This window comes from Mustela nivalis (assembly GCF_964662115.1).
Source record: "Mustela nivalis genome assembly, chromosome: 17".
NCBI classification, from domain to species: domain Eukaryota; kingdom Metazoa; phylum Chordata; class Mammalia; order Carnivora; family Mustelidae; genus Mustela; species Mustela nivalis.
This window is the reverse complement of record NC_139036.1, coordinates 2,439,477-2,456,286: the sequence shown is the minus strand read 5'-3', so window position 1 is coordinate 2,456,286 and position 16,810 is coordinate 2,439,477. Positions and strand designations below refer to the sequence as shown.

Sequence of the window (16,810 nt, the reverse complement as noted above, 5' to 3'; positions counted from 1 at the left end):
GTGACCCTAGCTCAGTCAGGAGGACGCTCTCCAGATTTGATTCTTCAGCAACGTGGCCAAAGCATCTCCCAAATGGACCCATTTGGTTTTGATGGTTGAACCCTGAAAAGACAGTCCATTCGTACTTGAGTGGAGAGGCCGGATATTCGCGACAAAGGAACCTTCCATTGGAAGCCCAGAAGTTGGAGGACAGTTCAGTGCTCCATGTAGAGAAGCAGCAACTGTGAAAGTAAGTGGGCAGTGCAGGGGATAAGGGATTTTTGAGCTGTGTAAGAAGAAACTGGCCAGGTCAGGCATAAAGGGACGCAAAAAGTACACACAGATGGTGGAAGGACAGAAATTTAATATTGGTTAAAAAACGTGGGCCAAGCTCCCACCAGAGCCCAGTGGAATCAGGAATTTCAAGGAGATATGGGAAATTTCAGGAGCTTCAGGAAAATCAGGGTATGGAGAAAGGGAGGACTTACAGGGGGAGAATATGGGTGTATGGGAAGAATGTTATTCAGTCTGGGAGTGGGGGCAGCCTAGTACTGAGGACAGCAGTGATGCGGAGAATGTTAGGGAAGCCTGGAGCACTGTATCAGAGAGGCAGTGGCATTCCTAGTGTTGGGGGAGCCACACCGTGAATCCTGAAATAAGGGAGCCAAATGGGACTGGACACTGGGGAGAGTACTGGAGCCTACATTCAGGCTGTAGAGGCAACGGGAGCCGGAGAGTGGAGTTTGAGGTAGGATGTGGAGGTGTATATTGAGGAACAGGGGACTCTGGTTCTGGGAATGGCAGGAGATCCTACTCTCTGGGCAAGAGCGGAGGGGAGAGTACTGGGGGATCATATCCTGAGTCGTCCCAGAAGGACTGTCGAATGAGGGTTCTACAAGATGTGTGGATGGGAACAGTGGCAGTGTCTGGAGAACACGGAGCTCCCTACTGGGACTCAGGGGTTAGTCAATATTAAAGTCAGTAGGAGATCCAATATCCAAGACAGAAGGCAGGAAAACCAGTGAGAGGTACCTACTACGGGTGCCTTGCAGACTTAATTTTGGGGGAACAGAGCCACCATTGTAGTAAATTGGGGGTGTAAAGCACGGGCTGATTGCGGGGAACAGTGGGCATCCTATTTGCAGCACTGAAGGGAAATGCACAGAGGCGACACTGAGCCCTGCGGTGGTGTGGGTCACCGGAGCACAGGACTGGGAAGCGACGAGGCTCTGGTACTGGATTACGCTGAGCTTATAAAGACACAAGCTGGGTGAAAGGCGGGGGGGATTCTAGATCTTAGTTGGGGGACCATACTGGTACAGATGCATCTTGATAATGGAAGCAGGCAGGGACTCAATCTGAGGGGTGGCTGGTGAAGCCATAGGGGACAGTCACAGGCCCGCAGGGAGGGAGCAGACCTGGATGCTGGCCTTTCCCAGGAGCCCGATAGGGAGAATAGCCCATGGGGCTGTTTAGTGGAGGGAAAGGCGGCACCTGGGAAGGCTGATGATGGGACACACCTGTTTGGGAGGGACAGAAGGGATGCTCTCAGGATTATGGGGTGAAACGCAGCAGACTGGGAAGCTTGGCGGGCCCACAGTTTGGCCCCAAATTAGGAGAGAACTCGGTATCCAGGAGACTGAAAAAGGGATTTATTTCCTCAGAGGTAAAACAGACATTTCCAGTAACGCAGGAGAGAGCTGAGTTGAGGACTCTGACATTCATGAGCAAAAAAGGGATGGCGGGTAGGTGAGGAACTCCCGAGGTGGGCTTCCGTGTTAGGCTTTTGCTGTCTGAGATGACAACCCCCTTCGTTTTCCGCAGGAATTCTGGCTAATGACAGATACCCCACACCCTGGTCTTGGGTCTCAGTGCTGTGGCAGCGCTCAGGTCCCTCTTGAAGACGCCAGAGACGCAGAGAGAGCCTTCCCGCGCACCCCACCCGGGCCCCACTCCGTCTCATCCTGCGCCGCCCGCGAGCGAGGGGCCCGCGTCCCCGGAGGTCTGCAGCCGTGGGTCCCACGCCATCCAGGACGCGACGATAGCGTGGCCTCCTGCCAGGACAAGCCCTCCAGCTGTGGGTCTCGGCCAAGCCCGGGAGCGCGGCAGCAAAGCCTAAGGCAGGAAAAACGCAAGGTGTGGGTCAGCTCACGCCCCTGGGGACGCGGCGACGCACCCCCGGACGATCTCCACTCACCGTGTCCTGCGCTCCCGCGGCGTCCGCGGGGCGCTCAGGTCCTCCAGCTCGGGGGCGCCTGGCTGTGCTCCGGGCGGTGGGGGTGGGGGGCGATGCAGCATCACAGGGCTCCAGCCCAGTCCGCGCCAGGGCGCGCCCCTCCCTCCCCGCGGGGCCCTCTCCCGAAGCTCGTCCCTTAAGGAACCGAAGGTTGGGCTCGCTGCGCCTGCTCGCACCTCAGGAAGTGTGGGGTCCAGGGACATAATCCTAACCGTGAGCCGCACCCCGCTCCTCCAAGCGCGGGGGGGATGACCGCCCGCTCCCCTGATCTCGGGGGCGGACGGATCCTCCTTCCACTACGGGCCGCTACTTCAGACGTGCCCCTAGAAGAGCAGGACACAAAGGCAGTGACAACACAGGACAAAAGCAGCAAGCATCCGAAGCCAGACGAAGGGCGCGGCGCGTCTCCAGCACAGCCGCGCCGAGCCCCGGTTTCCCGTCCCGCCCCCCGCCCCCCGCGTCCCCGGCCCCGGCCCGGGCCGCTCAGGCCAGCTGCAGGTGGATGTAAGTGAAGATGCAGGAGGTGATGGAGAAGGCGATGGCCGCGTAGATGAAGACGGAGAGGTGCGGGAAATGGTCGAGGTAGCAGCCCTCGTCCCGCGCGGGCGCCTCCTCCTCGGGCAGGGTGCGCGCCGCGGCCTTGAGGGGCTGCCCGGAGCGGGCTCCCTGCGCCCTGCCGCCCGCGCGCCGACCGGCCCTCCTGCCCGCCGCCGCCACCGCCCGGGGCGCGCGGGCCGCAGGGGGCTCTTCCGGGGGCGGCTCGTCGAACAGGCCGCCTGCATCGTCGGCGGGGTCCGAACGGGTGGGCGCGGGGGCCCAGGGCTGGCGCGGGAAGAGCGGGGCAGCCATGGGCGAGGAGCTAGGGGGTCGCGGGCCGGAGCGCGGTGGGCGGCGGCCGGGCTGCGCCGAGGCTCTGCCTGCGGAGGGGCGGGGACCGCTCGGCCGCGCGCCTCCCCGGGCTCCTCCCCGCGCCGCGGCGCGGGCCTGTTCCCATGGATACGCGGCTCGGGGCGCGGGGCGCGGGGCGCCGAGCAGGGATGAGAGCCGCGGGCGGGGACCCCCCTGCTCGAGGCAGGGCCGGCCTGGACCCCAGCTGCGCGCGGGGCTTCCCTGGGGATGTATTCGTCTTTTTATTTCCATCGTTACCATTCTTAATATTAATTATTTTTATTTGTATTTGTCTTTTTAAAAGAAGTATTTTTGGGGGGGCGCCTGGGTGGCTCAGTGGGTTAAGCCGCTGCCTTCGGCTCAGGTCATGATCTCAGGGTTCTGGGATCCAGCCCGGCATAGGGCTCTCCGCTCAGCAGGGAGCCTGCTTCCCCCCCCCTCTCTCTCTGCCTGCCTCTCTGCCTACCTGTGATCTTTCTTTCTGTCAAATAAATAAATAAAATCTTAAAAAAAATTTTTTTAACGGGTCGTTGTTTCTGTTTTTTTTTTTTTTTTAATCTAAAATGCAATACATGAAAAAAAACAAATAAACACATAATCCTTGTCGCAAACCTGAAAGCTAAAAAGCCCTGTAGGCAAAAACGGGGAACAAAACAAAGACTCCCTCTGCTATCCCAGGGCCCAGAGATGGACAGAGCCTTTCCTTCCTTCTTCCTCCTTCCTGGCCCCTCCCTGCGGGTACATCTGTCCCTGCAGTGATCCTGGAGGCCGCGCCCCAAACCCAGTCCTGCGGGCGGTTGGCGGTTTGAGTACGTGCGGGCTGGTACTTTCTACTCAGGCCCCTCTGGGCATCTCCCAGGCCCTTCCCTGCCTTCCACTGTCGCTGCCACAGAACCCACACCGGGGTTCCAAGGCCGCAGGGTACCCCTGTGGAATGCGGGGGAAGGGGAGGTATGCTGTCAGGCTCAGACTGTCATCATGGAGCTCATGGCCTCCGGTAAGGGAAAGGCCGAGGGGAAAGCAGGTCCGGAGCGCAGGGGACATGTCCGGGGGAGCTCTCCGTCTCTCCACCCTGCAGTGTTGCCCCGGATCCCTGGCTGGGCCAGAGCCCACCACGGAGCCGCAGGGCCCAGATAGTATTTGTGAAATGAGTAAGGAAGGGGAGGGATGAATAGCGGTTGGCAGCAGCAGACTCACATCTCAACCTCCTCCCTGCTCCCGTCAGCTGCCAGAGCTTCCAGACGGCAGGCAGGTGGAGAGGCTGCGACCCTCCCACGCTCCTGCGGTAATGTGAGAAAGGTGGGGTGGCTTTGGAAAAGCAGTTCAGCAGTTTCATAAAAATCTAAACACACATGTGCCAGTGTCAGGAATTCCACTGCCAGCGACTGCCCATGTGACAGGAAGATGGGTTTTCACGCGGAAGCAGGGAATGTCCGGGAAGGTCCACGGCGGCGGCATGGCCGGTAACAGCGGCGACCTGGGAGCAATGTGGATGCTCTTCAGGTGATAAGCGGGTGACCCGAGGTGGCTTAGCTGTGCCACGGGGGGGATACTTCACAATAGAGAGAGCTGCATCCTGGAGGAAACTCAGAAACATTTCAGTAAGTGCACAAGACCAGACTGTATGGTCCCGCTTGCAAGAAATACCCAGGACAGACACACTCATTTATAGAGACGGAAAGCAGATGGGGGATCGCCGGGGCGGGAGGCGAGGAACCAAGGAGGGCCTCAGGGCCGCTTTCCGGAGGGACAAGCACGTCCTCAACCCCAGCGCTGGTGGTGGTTATGCAGATCTTGAATTTTTCTACAATTCATCGCTGTGTCCACGTAACGTGGGGGACTCTTGTGACAGGAGAGTCATCCTTCAAAAAGGCAATGGTCTTAAAAAACCAACCTCGCTGAGTTTTCGCTTCTTAGATACCAGCTGGGCAAAACAAGACAAAACGAAACGAAAAGCATGGGTTTTGTTTGCAGTTCTGATGGTCAGGTTCTCCCGGGTGGAGCTGATTCGACTGATCTCTACTGGATCTGGTCCTTCGTCTGGCAGGTCCGGTGACCGAGTTCTCCAGCAGGCTTCCTTGAGCTCATGCACATGGTGGTCTCGGGGTTCCGAGCACAGACCCGGGGAACCCTGCAGAGCACAAGGACCATTCTGGTCTCTGCTCGTACTGTGTTTGCTGTATGCGGCCTGGGGCTCCAGGGGACAGGGGAGCAGGTGGCCAAGAACCTGTCTGGGGGATCCAGGACCCCGTGTGAGCACTGGGGAGCCCCTGAGCCTCAGAGCCCGTGTGAGCCTCAGAGGGGAGCCACTGAGCAGGACCCAGAACGTCACACGGACACTCATGTCCTTTCACAGTAGCCCCTCACCTCTTACTACTGATGTAGAGCCAAGGATCCAAGACTAAAGAAAAGCTCCTTGTAGAAGGACGTCTCTTGCCGGATTGCTCATCATGGCCAAACATCGTTGGAAGCCAACTCAGGGTTAGATAGGGAGGATGGGGGTTCAGTGAACGTACCCACCGGATGGAACCCCACACTGTCTTCACACGGAAGGACTGAGACTCTTGGAGGGTCCTTGTGATGATCCCAGTCAACGTGGAATAGGCAGGACTTAAAACCACACGTGCTAGGATGTCAACGCCACGGAAATGTATTCCTATAGAGAGAGGCCAGAACTGGGAAGGTAAAGAGGGTCCTTTTCGCGCTGTCTGGATGGCGAGATCATGGGGTGATCGTTTTCTTTTTTCCAGGCTCCGTGTACCATTGTTATGTTATTTTTTTGAGCAACAGAAGCAATTAATAGGTGGGAACCAGGGGCCACCCTCAGGGTCCACAGTGGCCTGTGGCTCATGTTCCCATCAGTGCCCACGCCCACGGAGGACCTCCCCCAGCTGTCTGGATGGCCTCACGTTGCCTAGCAACCACGGGCTCAGCAGCAGTTGCTAGGAAACCAGGGACAGAGCCAGGACTCATGACTCAAGGACCCTTGAGTCATGTTCCCCTCCGGCTTTCCTCCCCCTCCGAAACTCTCTCCCAGTTCCCCGCCATGCTGGGGCCCACCCGCTCCTGACATGCAGACAGCCCACCACAGTGCCGGGATCATGGGCTTGGGGGGACTCCCTTACTCCCCCTCTTCCAAGATTAGGGCCTGGATTACAGGAAGGGCATGGCTTCAAGCTCAAGTGTGTACTGTTCTCATCGTCCCTGCGGGTACTGCCTGCCTTCTAGAAGGGCCCTGAGGCAATGATTTAGAAAAGCCACTGAGCTTCAGCCCAGGCCTTACCACCCCGGCAGCACCTTGGCCAATGGGAGCCTTAAATCCCAGACCCGCGAATGAATTCTTTGACGCAGTTCACAGGGGCCTCTCTAAGCAGCTTACTTTAAGGAGAGACGGAAGTCATCTCAGATGGATTCACCGGAACACAGCGATGCTGGCACCCCTTGGCACCCCACCCTTCTTGCTTCTGGCACCTTCAACTTGCCCTCCCCTCACATCTCTCCTAAGGAGGAGGCTCCCTTCCTCCTCCATCTGATCCCCCTTGGGTGCCCCATTCGAAAGCGAGCCAGAAAGGCGGGACCAGGGTGGGTGGACGACAGACATGAAACGTGACAGCCTCCTAGATGGCTCCGCCCTGGGACCGGGGATGGCTTCTTCTAAGTGGGAGTGTTGATGTGAGTGGGTGAACCTGCTTGTGTTCAGTGGGGGCCTGGTTCCCTGGTTCCCAGACACCCCGTGGCATGGGTCCCGGCCTCGTCAGCTTACCCTTTGCAGACCTGCCCCCAAATCCAAGGAATCAGCAACGTTTCCAACGTCTATGATCCGCAGTGACAAATGATCACTCATGACTTCTGAGAACCAGGGCTGATGGGCAGAGAGCCAGATAAGGAGCTGACCCTCTCTTCTAGGTTGGGATGATGCAAGCCTGACAGTGAGTCAGACACCTCTAGGGCAAAGGGTATTAAAGTGCTCCAAGGGTGGGATGCATTGTATTTTCCAAAGATGGCTAACCAAAGTCTACCCTACCCGTGTGGGCCTGGTCGTCTTCAAATGTCGCTAATGGAGAGGTGGGGTCCGGTTACCTCCCCTGGGACATGTGCGCGTGTGCACGCATGTGTGTGTGTGTGTGTGTGTGTGTGTGCTCCAATCATTAGAACATGGTGATGTGTGACTTCTAAGGCTACGTCATCAAAGGCTACAGCTCCGGGGCGCGTGAGTGGCTCAGTGGGTTAAGGCCTCTGCCTTTGGCTCAGGTCATGATCTCGGGGTCCTGGGATCGAGCCCCACATCGGGCTCTCTGCTCAGCGGGGAGCCTGCTTCCTCCTCTCTCTCTCTCTGCCTGACTCTCTGCCTACTTGTGATCTCTGTCAAATAAATAAGCAAAATCTTTAAAAAAAAATTAAATGTTCAAAGGCTACAGCTCCTACTTCTCTCCAGCTAAGATCTGAGCTCCTCTTGATTTTTTAGTGTCTCGAGCAAAATACATTTTGTCACCTTTTAACCCATAATAGCTGGGAGAGCACACAGCTAGAATCAAAGGAGACATGGTGGCCGGAGAAGCGAGGTAGGAGACGCAGTCGGAAAGGCTGGGCTACCGAGCCCAGGGCACTTAGGCCGTGTGATCCTCCCAACAGAGGACAAAGCCCTCCAGCGCGGTCGAGCTACTTTTCTCTCTTGTAGACCAACAGAAGTTCTGTCTACTGATGCCCGGGGTGACTGCTGAGAACGCGTGTTAGTCACCGCTCTGTGGGCTCGGCGGGCTCCACTGAACCAGCTCAAAGCTATCATTGTGCCTGGGGTTCAAAACCGTCACCCCCACAAAAAGAGGACAGAGCTCACCTGTGTGGTGAATGACGTTTAAAGTCAAAGCTGCCTGGAGGTGGGATGGGCCAGCCCCGAGGCAGGGAGCGTCTCATTGCTGGCAGCGTTCAGGGGTGGGACGCCCCCGTACCGCATTCCACCGCCCCTGTACCCCATTCCACCGCCTCCGTTCCTGAAGTACACTCGACTTACAATCAATGGTACACACTTCGGGTGTAAATTTGGTGTTTTGTCCTGTGTCTATACCCACGAACCCATAGCAATTATGAGCATAAGTACTGACGTGGGAAACGAGGCAGAGGAACATTCCTTAAATTTCCCTACTTCTCTCCGGCTTGTTAGCGGGTCCTTGAATCAGGCAGAGGGACCCTGTTCTAGGGACTCAGCTGCTTTGATGTTGACGCTTGGCTAAGGGCAAATGGCCATCCTAGCCCGACCCCCAGGATCCTGTAAGTCCACTTCAACATACAAAAATTTTTTTTTTTAAGATTTTTATTTATTTATTTGACAGACAGAGATCACAAGTAGGCAGAGAGGCAGGCAGAGAGAGAGAGAGAGGAGGAAGCAGGCTCCCTGACGAGCAGAGACCCCGACGCGGGCTCGATCCCACAACCCTGGGATCATGGCCTGAGCCAAAGGCAGAGGCTTTAACCCACTGAGCCACCCAGGCGCCCCCAACATACAAAAATTCTTTTGGAGACTTCCAAGATGCACTCTGGCGGTCATGCCCCAAGCTGTGGCCACCGAGACACCTCCGATGGGTCTCAGGACTCGGGTTTGATTGGATGGTAATAAATGATCTTCTCCCAGCAACAGCGGGTCCCCTCAGGGTCCTAGAAGCTCTGTTTCCAAAATACCTGGGAGGCTGACTCTACTGTAATCACCTCTCAACTTGGAAGCATACAGTGGGCCACACCTCATGTCCCCAGGGCAGCTTTCTGCCCACGGGCCCTGTCCCTGTGCTTTGAAAAAACCACCTTCCTGCACCAAACATGTCTCAAAAATCCTTTCTTGGCTGTTGTGGCTTCGAACCCTAACATCTTTCCTACACCAAAGGGGTGTGGGCCCAAGTGGATACCAGGGAGAAGGGACTCCGGGAGAGGAGGGTGACCGCGGGGGGAGGGGTACAATCAGCTTGTGCTTCCGAATCTTGGGCAGAACGATCTCTCCTGAGTTGAGAATGGCGTAACGTCTTACATCTAGAATTGTCATAAGCATCTTAATACGGACAGGTTCTGTTCTAAGGTTGCTGGCTCACTGGGACGGACAGTGGGGTGGCCTACCGACTTGGGGATTGTTATGAAGGCGGCCCTGGTTTCCCGTGGGCGGTACGGTCGCCAGGAAGGGAGCTAAGGGATGTATCGGGGGAGGATCCCTTTAACATCTGCCTATTAATACAGCCTGACTTCAGGCCCACTGTGTGCCAGGCTCCGTGCTAGGCTCTGGGGATAAACTGACGAGCAGATCGGTCATGGCTCCTGCCCTCTGAGAGCTTTCCATGTGAGGGGGAGGCCAGCAATGAAGCCGGAGGGACAACGCCGTGGGTCCAGTGCCCTGAGTGCTGCGGGAGCACGGGGCAGGGGGCCTGGGGCAGGGGGCCTAGGCCAGGGGAAAGGTCAGGGAGTCTCTGCCGCATGGGGGATGTCAAAGCTAGAATCCGCTTCGTTTCCCCCGTGGGGGCGTCCTTCTTCACCACTCCCAGCTCTAGCGACCCGTCTGGACTCCACAAACGACAAAGCGCACTTTGGCCTAACTAACAGAAGAACCCAGCTCAGCAAGAACAACTGAAAAACAAATCTCTTTTATTGCCCTTATTTCCAAGTCATCAAAACCCCCCAAGGTGTCCACTCCCACCATCTGTCTCTAGCCAGAGGGGCCGGCCCTCTGTCTCCCTGCTCCACCTGGAATCTGGGAAGGGCTCTAGGCCTGGGCTGCAGTAGCCACCACACCAGGCTCCAGGGTTAGGCTTCTAGCAGATGCCCAGAGGCATCACGGGAGCCCGTGACCCTGGAGCGCGAGGGAACTCCATCAGATGGGCCCTTGCATCCAGAGGAAGAGGCTGAGGCCCAGCGAGCCGTCCGCGGAGCCAGCGTCACGGCAGGGGCTGGGTCGGTGGGGAGGTGCCCCGCTCTCTGTCACCACCCCACGTCTCCCAGAGCTCCATGATGAGGTAAGGGTGGGTCTCCTTCAGAGCTTGGTAGACTTGATCCTTGCAGGCCGGGTCCCAGGACCTGCTGAACCTGAACAGCTCCCGCATCTGGTTGGCGGCCGTGGCCTTAGCGCGCACCCGCTCGTACTGCTCCTCACTCAGCACCTGTCCCAGCAGCTTGTCAAGTACGGGGTCCACTGTTGTCACTCGAGCCACCAGCTGCTCCCGATGCCGGTCCAGAAAGTGCAGCGAGGCCGGGGCACTGGGGGGCGCGGGCGAGGCTGGCCACGGACATAGAAGAGTTCCCACGGAGGCTCCTACCCTTTGACCCTTCCAAGTCACCCTCTCAGGCTCTCTTCACTCACTCCCTCTGCACTCCTGGCTCCTTCTCCCCCCGCAAAGGCATTTGACCACCAGAAGGTCCAGCATTATTCGGCTGGAGCTGGGGGTGGGGTGGGGCCATGATGGGGCCCCCTCTGAGGCCATCCAGCGTGGAGAGACCCCCTTCTCCTTCTGTGGAGGAGCTTCCAGGGCCCCTCCCGGGCAGGAGTAGGAGGACAAGGAGGGTCCTAGGGCCCCCGCCGCCCTCCGAGGCCTGGTCCCTGTCAGGGATGCAGCAGTGGAATCCCCTCCTCTCCATCTCCTCCCCTCCGGGACAGACAGTGCGCCCCAGACTGCCCTGGCGCTGGGTCTCCAGCAGCTGATACTGACCTGCGGGGGCTGGGGGGACCAGAGAAGGCGTGAGCTGGAGGTCCCCTGCAGGGAGACAGAGACGGTCTGTGAGGGTCCTTGAAACCCCCGCCCACACTCTGATATTCTTGGATTCTGACCAGCAGCTGGACAAGTTCTGGTCATACTCTGGAGCGAGGGCTGCAGGGTCCTTACAGATCGCCCAACTGAGTCCCTTCCTTGTGCATGTGGGGAAACTGAGGCCGTGCTCATAGTGAGAGACACACACACACCAGAATCCCAGAAAACACGGTTTGGTCCGATCTCGGGCTGAATGCATCTCAGGTTCCTCGCTACATCACATGGACTATTTCAAATGTCCCTGCCTTGAGTGGGACTCCACCTCCTTGTCCTTGTTTGGTCTGGGGTGCACAGACCAAATCTGTCCGTCCTGGATTTCAGTGTCAGAATCAAGAATTAAGCAGCACGACCGAGAAACTCTTAGCACTTGGAAGTAACGGGTGAGTTTCAGCAGGAAGGACACACAGACACCCACCCGTGGAGGTCCTGGGGCCCATCCAGACTCATCACCAGCAGGAGCAAGCACCGACAGAGGGAGGTGACCAGGATGGCAAAGAATTGAAAGACCGAGAGGGAAGAGGACACTGGGAGAATCTGTAGCTATTAACGTACTGAAGAGCGGGCGGTAGGGAGACTGCGCTCATGGAAGGACCCAGATTAGCCTGTCGGATGCACCCCGGTTGGCCTGATCCTTTGCACCCTGTAACTCTTCTGTTCTTGTTCACGAGAAACTTTGCCAAAGGCCTTGTGACCCAAATCCACTAGTTCGAGGGCAGCGTGGCACCCCGTGGCCTGTGGTTGAGAGCTGCAGCGGGCAGGAGGGGTAACCCGAGTTTGAATTCTGCTCATACATGCGTGTGCCGGCACCAGCTGCTTCCCGCCCCTGAGCTCCCCGCCCTCGACTTTACCTGGTTTCACCAAGGCTTCCCACACCACAGCGCCACTTCCGTCTTTCAGCTGCAGCCTGAGACCCGACCCCAAGTCTCCAACGTAGAATTCAGAGTAGAGCTGGGGTTGTCCGGGGCTGCGGTAGCAGAGCTCCAGCTCCTGCGGGGAGAGGCAGCAGACCAGTGAGCGTGTCCTGGGGCGGCGGGTTCCGCCGCAGTCTGCGCTGATAGTTCACCGCCACCGTCTGCGCTGATAGTTCACCGCCACCTTCAGCCACGGCTCTTTTCCTACTTTCCCCGCAAATCCTGAGTCGGGGTGGGGGGGGCGGGGCGGGGAGCGCCGCGGACACCGCGTGGACGAGTCAGGACATGCCTGTGCATACGCGGTGGCACAGCCTAAACCAGGCCTCTCCCTCTGCCGCCCCGATCGTGACCCCGAACCCGCGCCTCGCCCACTGCTGGCCTGTCTTCTCAACGGGTCCTAAACGTGACCCGCTATCAGACCCCTTCGCTGGCTCCGCTGGCCAACGTACACCCAGTACAGGGTGGATCGGGGCGTCTTCCCTAATCCCTCCTCTCCCCACCATGCGCTGAGTCCTGCTGGCTCCGCGGCCAACGTGAGTCACGAGCCGCAGAATCTGGGCGGCGGTGAAGACTGGACTCCGCGGACGCACATCCGGGGACCCGACATTGTTGGTCTCCTGCCCAGATGCCGGCCGAGGGGAGCTAGAGGCGGCCAGCCCCCCGCAGCGGGCTGGGGGTTCTCACGCACTGACCTGAGGCTGCCGTCCCCGCCGCCCAGTCCTGGGGGGGACAAGCACGATCTCACGGAATGGCCCCTTCGGATAGGTCACTGTGAGACCACGAAACACCAAACATGACCCTCGCAGAACGCACCACTTGCTTTCCCAGTTACAGCTTCCTCCTTGCCTCGCGTGGCCCGCCTGGAGATGCGGGGTTCACTGAGGCTCTCGGCTTGGCCCTCGCCTCTGGAGCAGGTGTCCACTGTCTTCCCCGCTCCCCGGATACTCCCCAGACACTCCCCAGGGCGCAAACTCTTGGTAAGCCTTGCCCATCCTGATTCAGGCCCCTTCCTCCAACCAGCCTCCTTCGTGGGGCTCTTGGAAGCCCTGCCCCTCATCGGCCTGCCCGAGCTGCCCGCCCCGGGGTTCCCCGCATGACCGCTGGCCCGCTCACCTTGGGGATTGCTTCTAGCGTCTCCGAGCTGGACACAGTGTAGCGGGAGCCCAGGTAGAGGGAGGCCAGTGGGGGTGGCTTGCGGATCTGCATGAACTGGAATGCCTTCTCTTCGTCATCGATGGCCTGCGGGGCGCACAGAGCGGAGGTCAGGGGAGCGGCTGCCACCGGGCTCAGCAGTTGGTCCACGGAATTCCATCCACGGAATGTGTCTGAGCCTACAGGGGCAGTGCTGCTACGAGTCTGCGTGGGTGGCGGGGGCTGCTCTGCCTTCCGCAGCCTGCTGCCGGGGAGCCCTGCACGGGGCCTCTGCGAGGCCAGGTGGGACTTGGGGCACCGCTGGAGAGGAAGTGGGGGGAGGGGATGGAGGTGGTTTGGGCAGCGATGCCCAGCAAGAGGGTCCCTAAGCTGACTCATGGAAGGTAGCCCAGGGCCCACCCTGTTCCTGCTTAGCCGTGAGTGGGGGGCTCTCTGGCTGCACCCCATGTCTGCTCACAGCCCGCCTTGGCCCGGCCTTCCTGGCTCCCAGGGCCACCTTCCGAACACAGCAGTCGCTGGGGATCAGGTAGAGGTGGAAGACGGTCTCGTCCGGGCGCGTGTGGTGGTAGAGCAGCACCATGGAGGTGATGGGGAGGAAGCGCAGGGCAGCGTGGATGGTCCGCAGGAACACTCCTAGGGGCGAGAAGCCGGGGTCCTCCAGGACTACGTGGTACAGCTCCACCCTGGTGGGCTTCTCCAGCAGCATCCCTGGCTCTTTAAAGTGGGCCACCTGGAACAGGGAGGTGTCCACACAGCCCCCTGCCAAAGCACAGCATCAAGACACAAGGTTTAGTGCCCTTGTGGGGTCGGGCTGGGCTGGGGCAGCAGGTTTCGGGGATGAGGGCTGAGTGGCCTGTCTGGGGCAGGGGGCGGGGGGGAGGTCCACCCTGACCTGGGGCCTTTAGACACTGTGGGCCATCCTGTCTCCAGGGCAGGAGCACGGCAGGAACTCTCTGAGCCAGGCCCACACCAGCCCCAGCCCCTGGTCCCGGCGCCGGTGCTGGAGGAAGCGTGGGGGCAGGGGTTGCTGGCCTCCAGTAGCCGTGCTGGCGTGGACCTTGACGGTGAAGGCCGGCAGGGGAGGCCAAAAGGGGCACCAGCAGCAGGAAGGGACGGTGGGGAAACAGAGCCACTAGTGTGGCATGTGCATGTGTCACACGTGAACTCTCTGTTTTGGGAAGGACCTTCTCTTCCACCGTCCTGAGGATTTCAACGGGATGGAACAGGGCCTCCCTTGCCGGAAGCCACTGCTCCCTGCAGCTGGGACACCCTCGTTGGCCCCAGACTGGCCCCCTGGGGTGCTCCTCAGGGGCCTGGATCTGGAGGCAGTGGAGCGCAGGGGACGAGGCCGGGACTCTCTGGCAGCCGGCTGCGGTGGAGAGCCCGGTGGCCGTGGCACTGGCGGGAGGGTCTCGTGCTGTGGGCCGAGGTCCCTCCCTATATTTCTTGCTGCCACTCTTGGCTTCTCAGCACCCTCTGCTCATTGTCTTTTCTTTCTTCTTTTTTAAAGACTCACTGCCCAGTCTGTCGTTAAACCTATCAGCGACCCCAGAACCATCCTTTCCCACCGAAGGGCGGTGTCTTTGTGCCAGTGGGTTGCAGAGAGAACAGGAGCGACGGGGGAGACCCGGGAGTGAGGAGCTGCCTCTGGCAGGCCTGCCGGGAGACGTTCAGAGTCACTGTCGAGAGCAGGGGCTTCAGATGTACGGGGCTCAGGGACTCCTCTCTGAAGATGTCCGGTAACCTCTGCCCTGTGACAGGAACGACCTTGGCACTGCAGTCCTCGAGATCACGGCCCAGCACGAGGGGGCACAGATGGCAAATAGGACAAAACAGAGAGCATCCCGAGCGCCATTGGCCTCCTTGTCCAGCCTTGGCCACTGCCGCCCCTGCAGTCCAGGACCCCGTAGTTGTTCTGTGGCTGGTCCCGCAGCTCTGCCCTCCCCGTGGAGCATGTCATTGGCACCTTCCAGGCTCAGGTGCACGGCCGAGGAGGAGGAGTAAAGCAAAACTGTCCTGGTCGAGGAGGAACACGGGAAGGCGGGGTGCGGAGCGCTGTCCCGCAGGGTGGTCAGGGATGGGGGCTGCCGGGGTCTGAGTCCCGGTGAAGCACCCCTGGCTCTGAGGGGCTGACCAGTTACGTGGCCTCCCTGTGCACCAGCAGCAGCACAGGGCCCACGAGAGCGGAGGCCACGGTCTCTCATTGCTGGGCAGAGCCTGCTGTCCACTCGGTCCCTGACAGGGCACCTGGAAGCCCCCAGGCCAGGGTCCCCCTCTGTGGAAGGGGCAGGAGGGTTGTCGTGGGTGCCTACACCTCCCTCCCAGTTTCCCCATGTGGACGGGTCTCGGCACCCCAGGGCCTTCTTGCACCTGCCCTGCCCCTGCTTTACTCTGGAATCTTCCCCAGTGACCCTGTCTGTCCATCCAGACGCCCCTGGGACCCCCGCCCCCCCCCCCGCTTGCTCCTGGCCCCCATGCTGTCTTCCCACAGCGTCAGTGGTTCACACTGAGCCTGTGTGGTCTTGACAAATGACCTCCCGGGTCCCCAGAACCGGCCATGTTTTGTTGGATTTACCCACACGTGTCTTCCCACGTCTGTGGTGGGTCCCTGCTGCACCCCACTCCTTCCCACTGCGCCCAAGGTGTGTTGTCCTTTAGGATTGCCTCCCACCGGGACTTGTTTGCGGAAACCTCTCTCAGTTTTCGTTTGCGTGAAGCATTTCCACCATTGTGCTCTTCTCTTGGGAAATGACTTCTCTGGGTTTGCAATTTTCTGATGCACATTTGTCATGAGGGAACCTTGGAGACACGTCCAGAGCCGCGTTCAGAAAGCAGTGGTCAGCCTCGGGGCCCCACCCTGTCGGGCGTGTGTCTGTCCTTCCGGCAGCCACCGTGACCTTCCCTTAGGCTTCCCTTTTCCAGTCTCACTACGATGGGTCCAGATTTCTCTCTCGCTCTCTCTCTTCTGCTTTCGATTCTTTGGATTTTTTTCATCCTGAGAACGAAGTCACATCTTTCGGCAACGGTTGACATTTCTCGGACGTTTCTCTTCTTCGAGCACTGCTCCTTCTCTGTCCTGTCCCTCCTGTCCTCCTGGGTTCTCACTAGATGGGTGTTAGACCTTCTGACGGTCTCTTCCACATCACTGAATCCTCACTCTTCTCACATTTTTAAGTATTTTCTGGAAGTTAGTCTGTTTCAGAACTTGGTAAGGAGGCCACGTGTATTTTACACATCTCACGTGTATTTTAAGGACTCCTTCTTCAAGGCATGTGTAATGCTGTGATTTTATGTGCAGTGTCTGGGGATTTCTGTGTCGGACGTGTTTGTGGGGCTGATTCGGGGACCTGCCATTTCCACTGGCTCTCGCCCGCGGCGCCTCGTTCACTGCCTGGGACGTTCCTAGCGGGGCGCTCGTGGTCATTGGGACTTTACTGGGGGGGCAGGCCCTCGGAGGGGAGAGAGGTCAGGGAAGTTACGTTGTTACCCTTCAGGACTCCGTAGCCTCCCGGGAAGCCCCTGTTCGGGGCTTCGGCTCCCAGAGGGTGTCTGGCGACACGGGGTCTCCCCTGCCTGAGGTGTTAGTCACGCGCCCCCTCGGGCGCTTGTCCCTGGGAACCCCAACAGCCCCATTCGCTCCTTTGCCCTCACTTTGTACATAGCCTGGTCTCTTCAAAAACCGCCACCGAGCACGCGGCCCGTTTCCTGCTGGGACCGTGAGGGACCCGACCTGGGTATGGAGCTCTGAGTAGATGCCATTCTCATTAGTTATCGAGGAGAATGCTTCCTACATAGGGAAACTTTCGAGTCGTTCAGGCGAGAAGAATTATGAGACGGGGAGACCAAATGCTTCAAAAACACAGCCG

General features: G+C 59.0%; 2 protein-coding genes and 1 long non-coding RNA gene across 5 annotated transcripts in view; all 3 read right to left on the bottom strand.

Moving 5' to 3' along the window:
* Positions 1-1,609: 1,609 nt before the first annotated feature.
* Positions 1,610-2,600, bottom strand: LOC309851913. Its single transcript, XR_014304996.1, has 2 exons — positions 2,177-2,600; positions 1,610-2,094 (listed from the first exon to the last, which is right to left on the bottom strand). It is a non-coding gene; the product is annotated as an uncharacterized lncRNA (long non-coding RNA).
* A 15-nt stretch (positions 2,601-2,615) lies between these two features.
* LOC309851912 (uncharacterized protein) lies at positions 2,616-3,174 on the bottom strand. Its single transcript, XM_082707812.1, has one exon. It carries the CDS (start codon positions 3,062-3,064, stop codon positions 2,699-2,701), a length of 366 nt encoding a protein of 121 aa, XP_082563938.1. The 5' UTR covers positions 3,065-3,174; the 3' UTR covers positions 2,616-2,698.
* Positions 3,175-9,707: 6,533 nt separating this feature from the next.
* NLRP1 (NLR family pyrin domain containing 1) overlaps positions 9,708-16,810 on the bottom strand; it is a 33,973-nt gene continuing 26,870 nt past the window's right edge. Inside the window, exons 13-18 of one of the 3 annotated variants that reach the window (XR_014304995.1) lie at positions 13,441-13,703; positions 12,906-13,031; positions 12,485-12,561; positions 11,730-11,868; positions 10,783-10,827; positions 9,708-10,352 (exon numbers count right to left, since the gene is read on the bottom strand). Coding sequence is in view for 1 of the 3 variants with exons in the window: in XM_082707811.1 (XP_082563937.1) it covers positions 10,015-10,352; positions 10,783-10,827; positions 11,730-11,868; positions 12,906-13,031; positions 13,441-13,703 (911 nt within the window). In the remaining 2 variants the exon portion in view is untranslated. Of the gene's footprint in view, positions 10,353-10,782; positions 10,828-11,729; positions 11,869-12,484; positions 12,562-12,905; positions 13,032-13,343; positions 13,704-16,810 lie in introns of all 3 variants that reach the window. The other 2 variants (XR_014304994.1, XM_082707811.1) reach the window with 2 other exon arrangements.

Coding starts and splice junctions, on each gene's coding strand:
- LOC309851912 (XM_082707812.1), bottom strand. CDS start 3,064: ATGGCTGCCCCGCTCTTCCCGCGCCAGCCCTGGGCCCCCGCGCCCACC.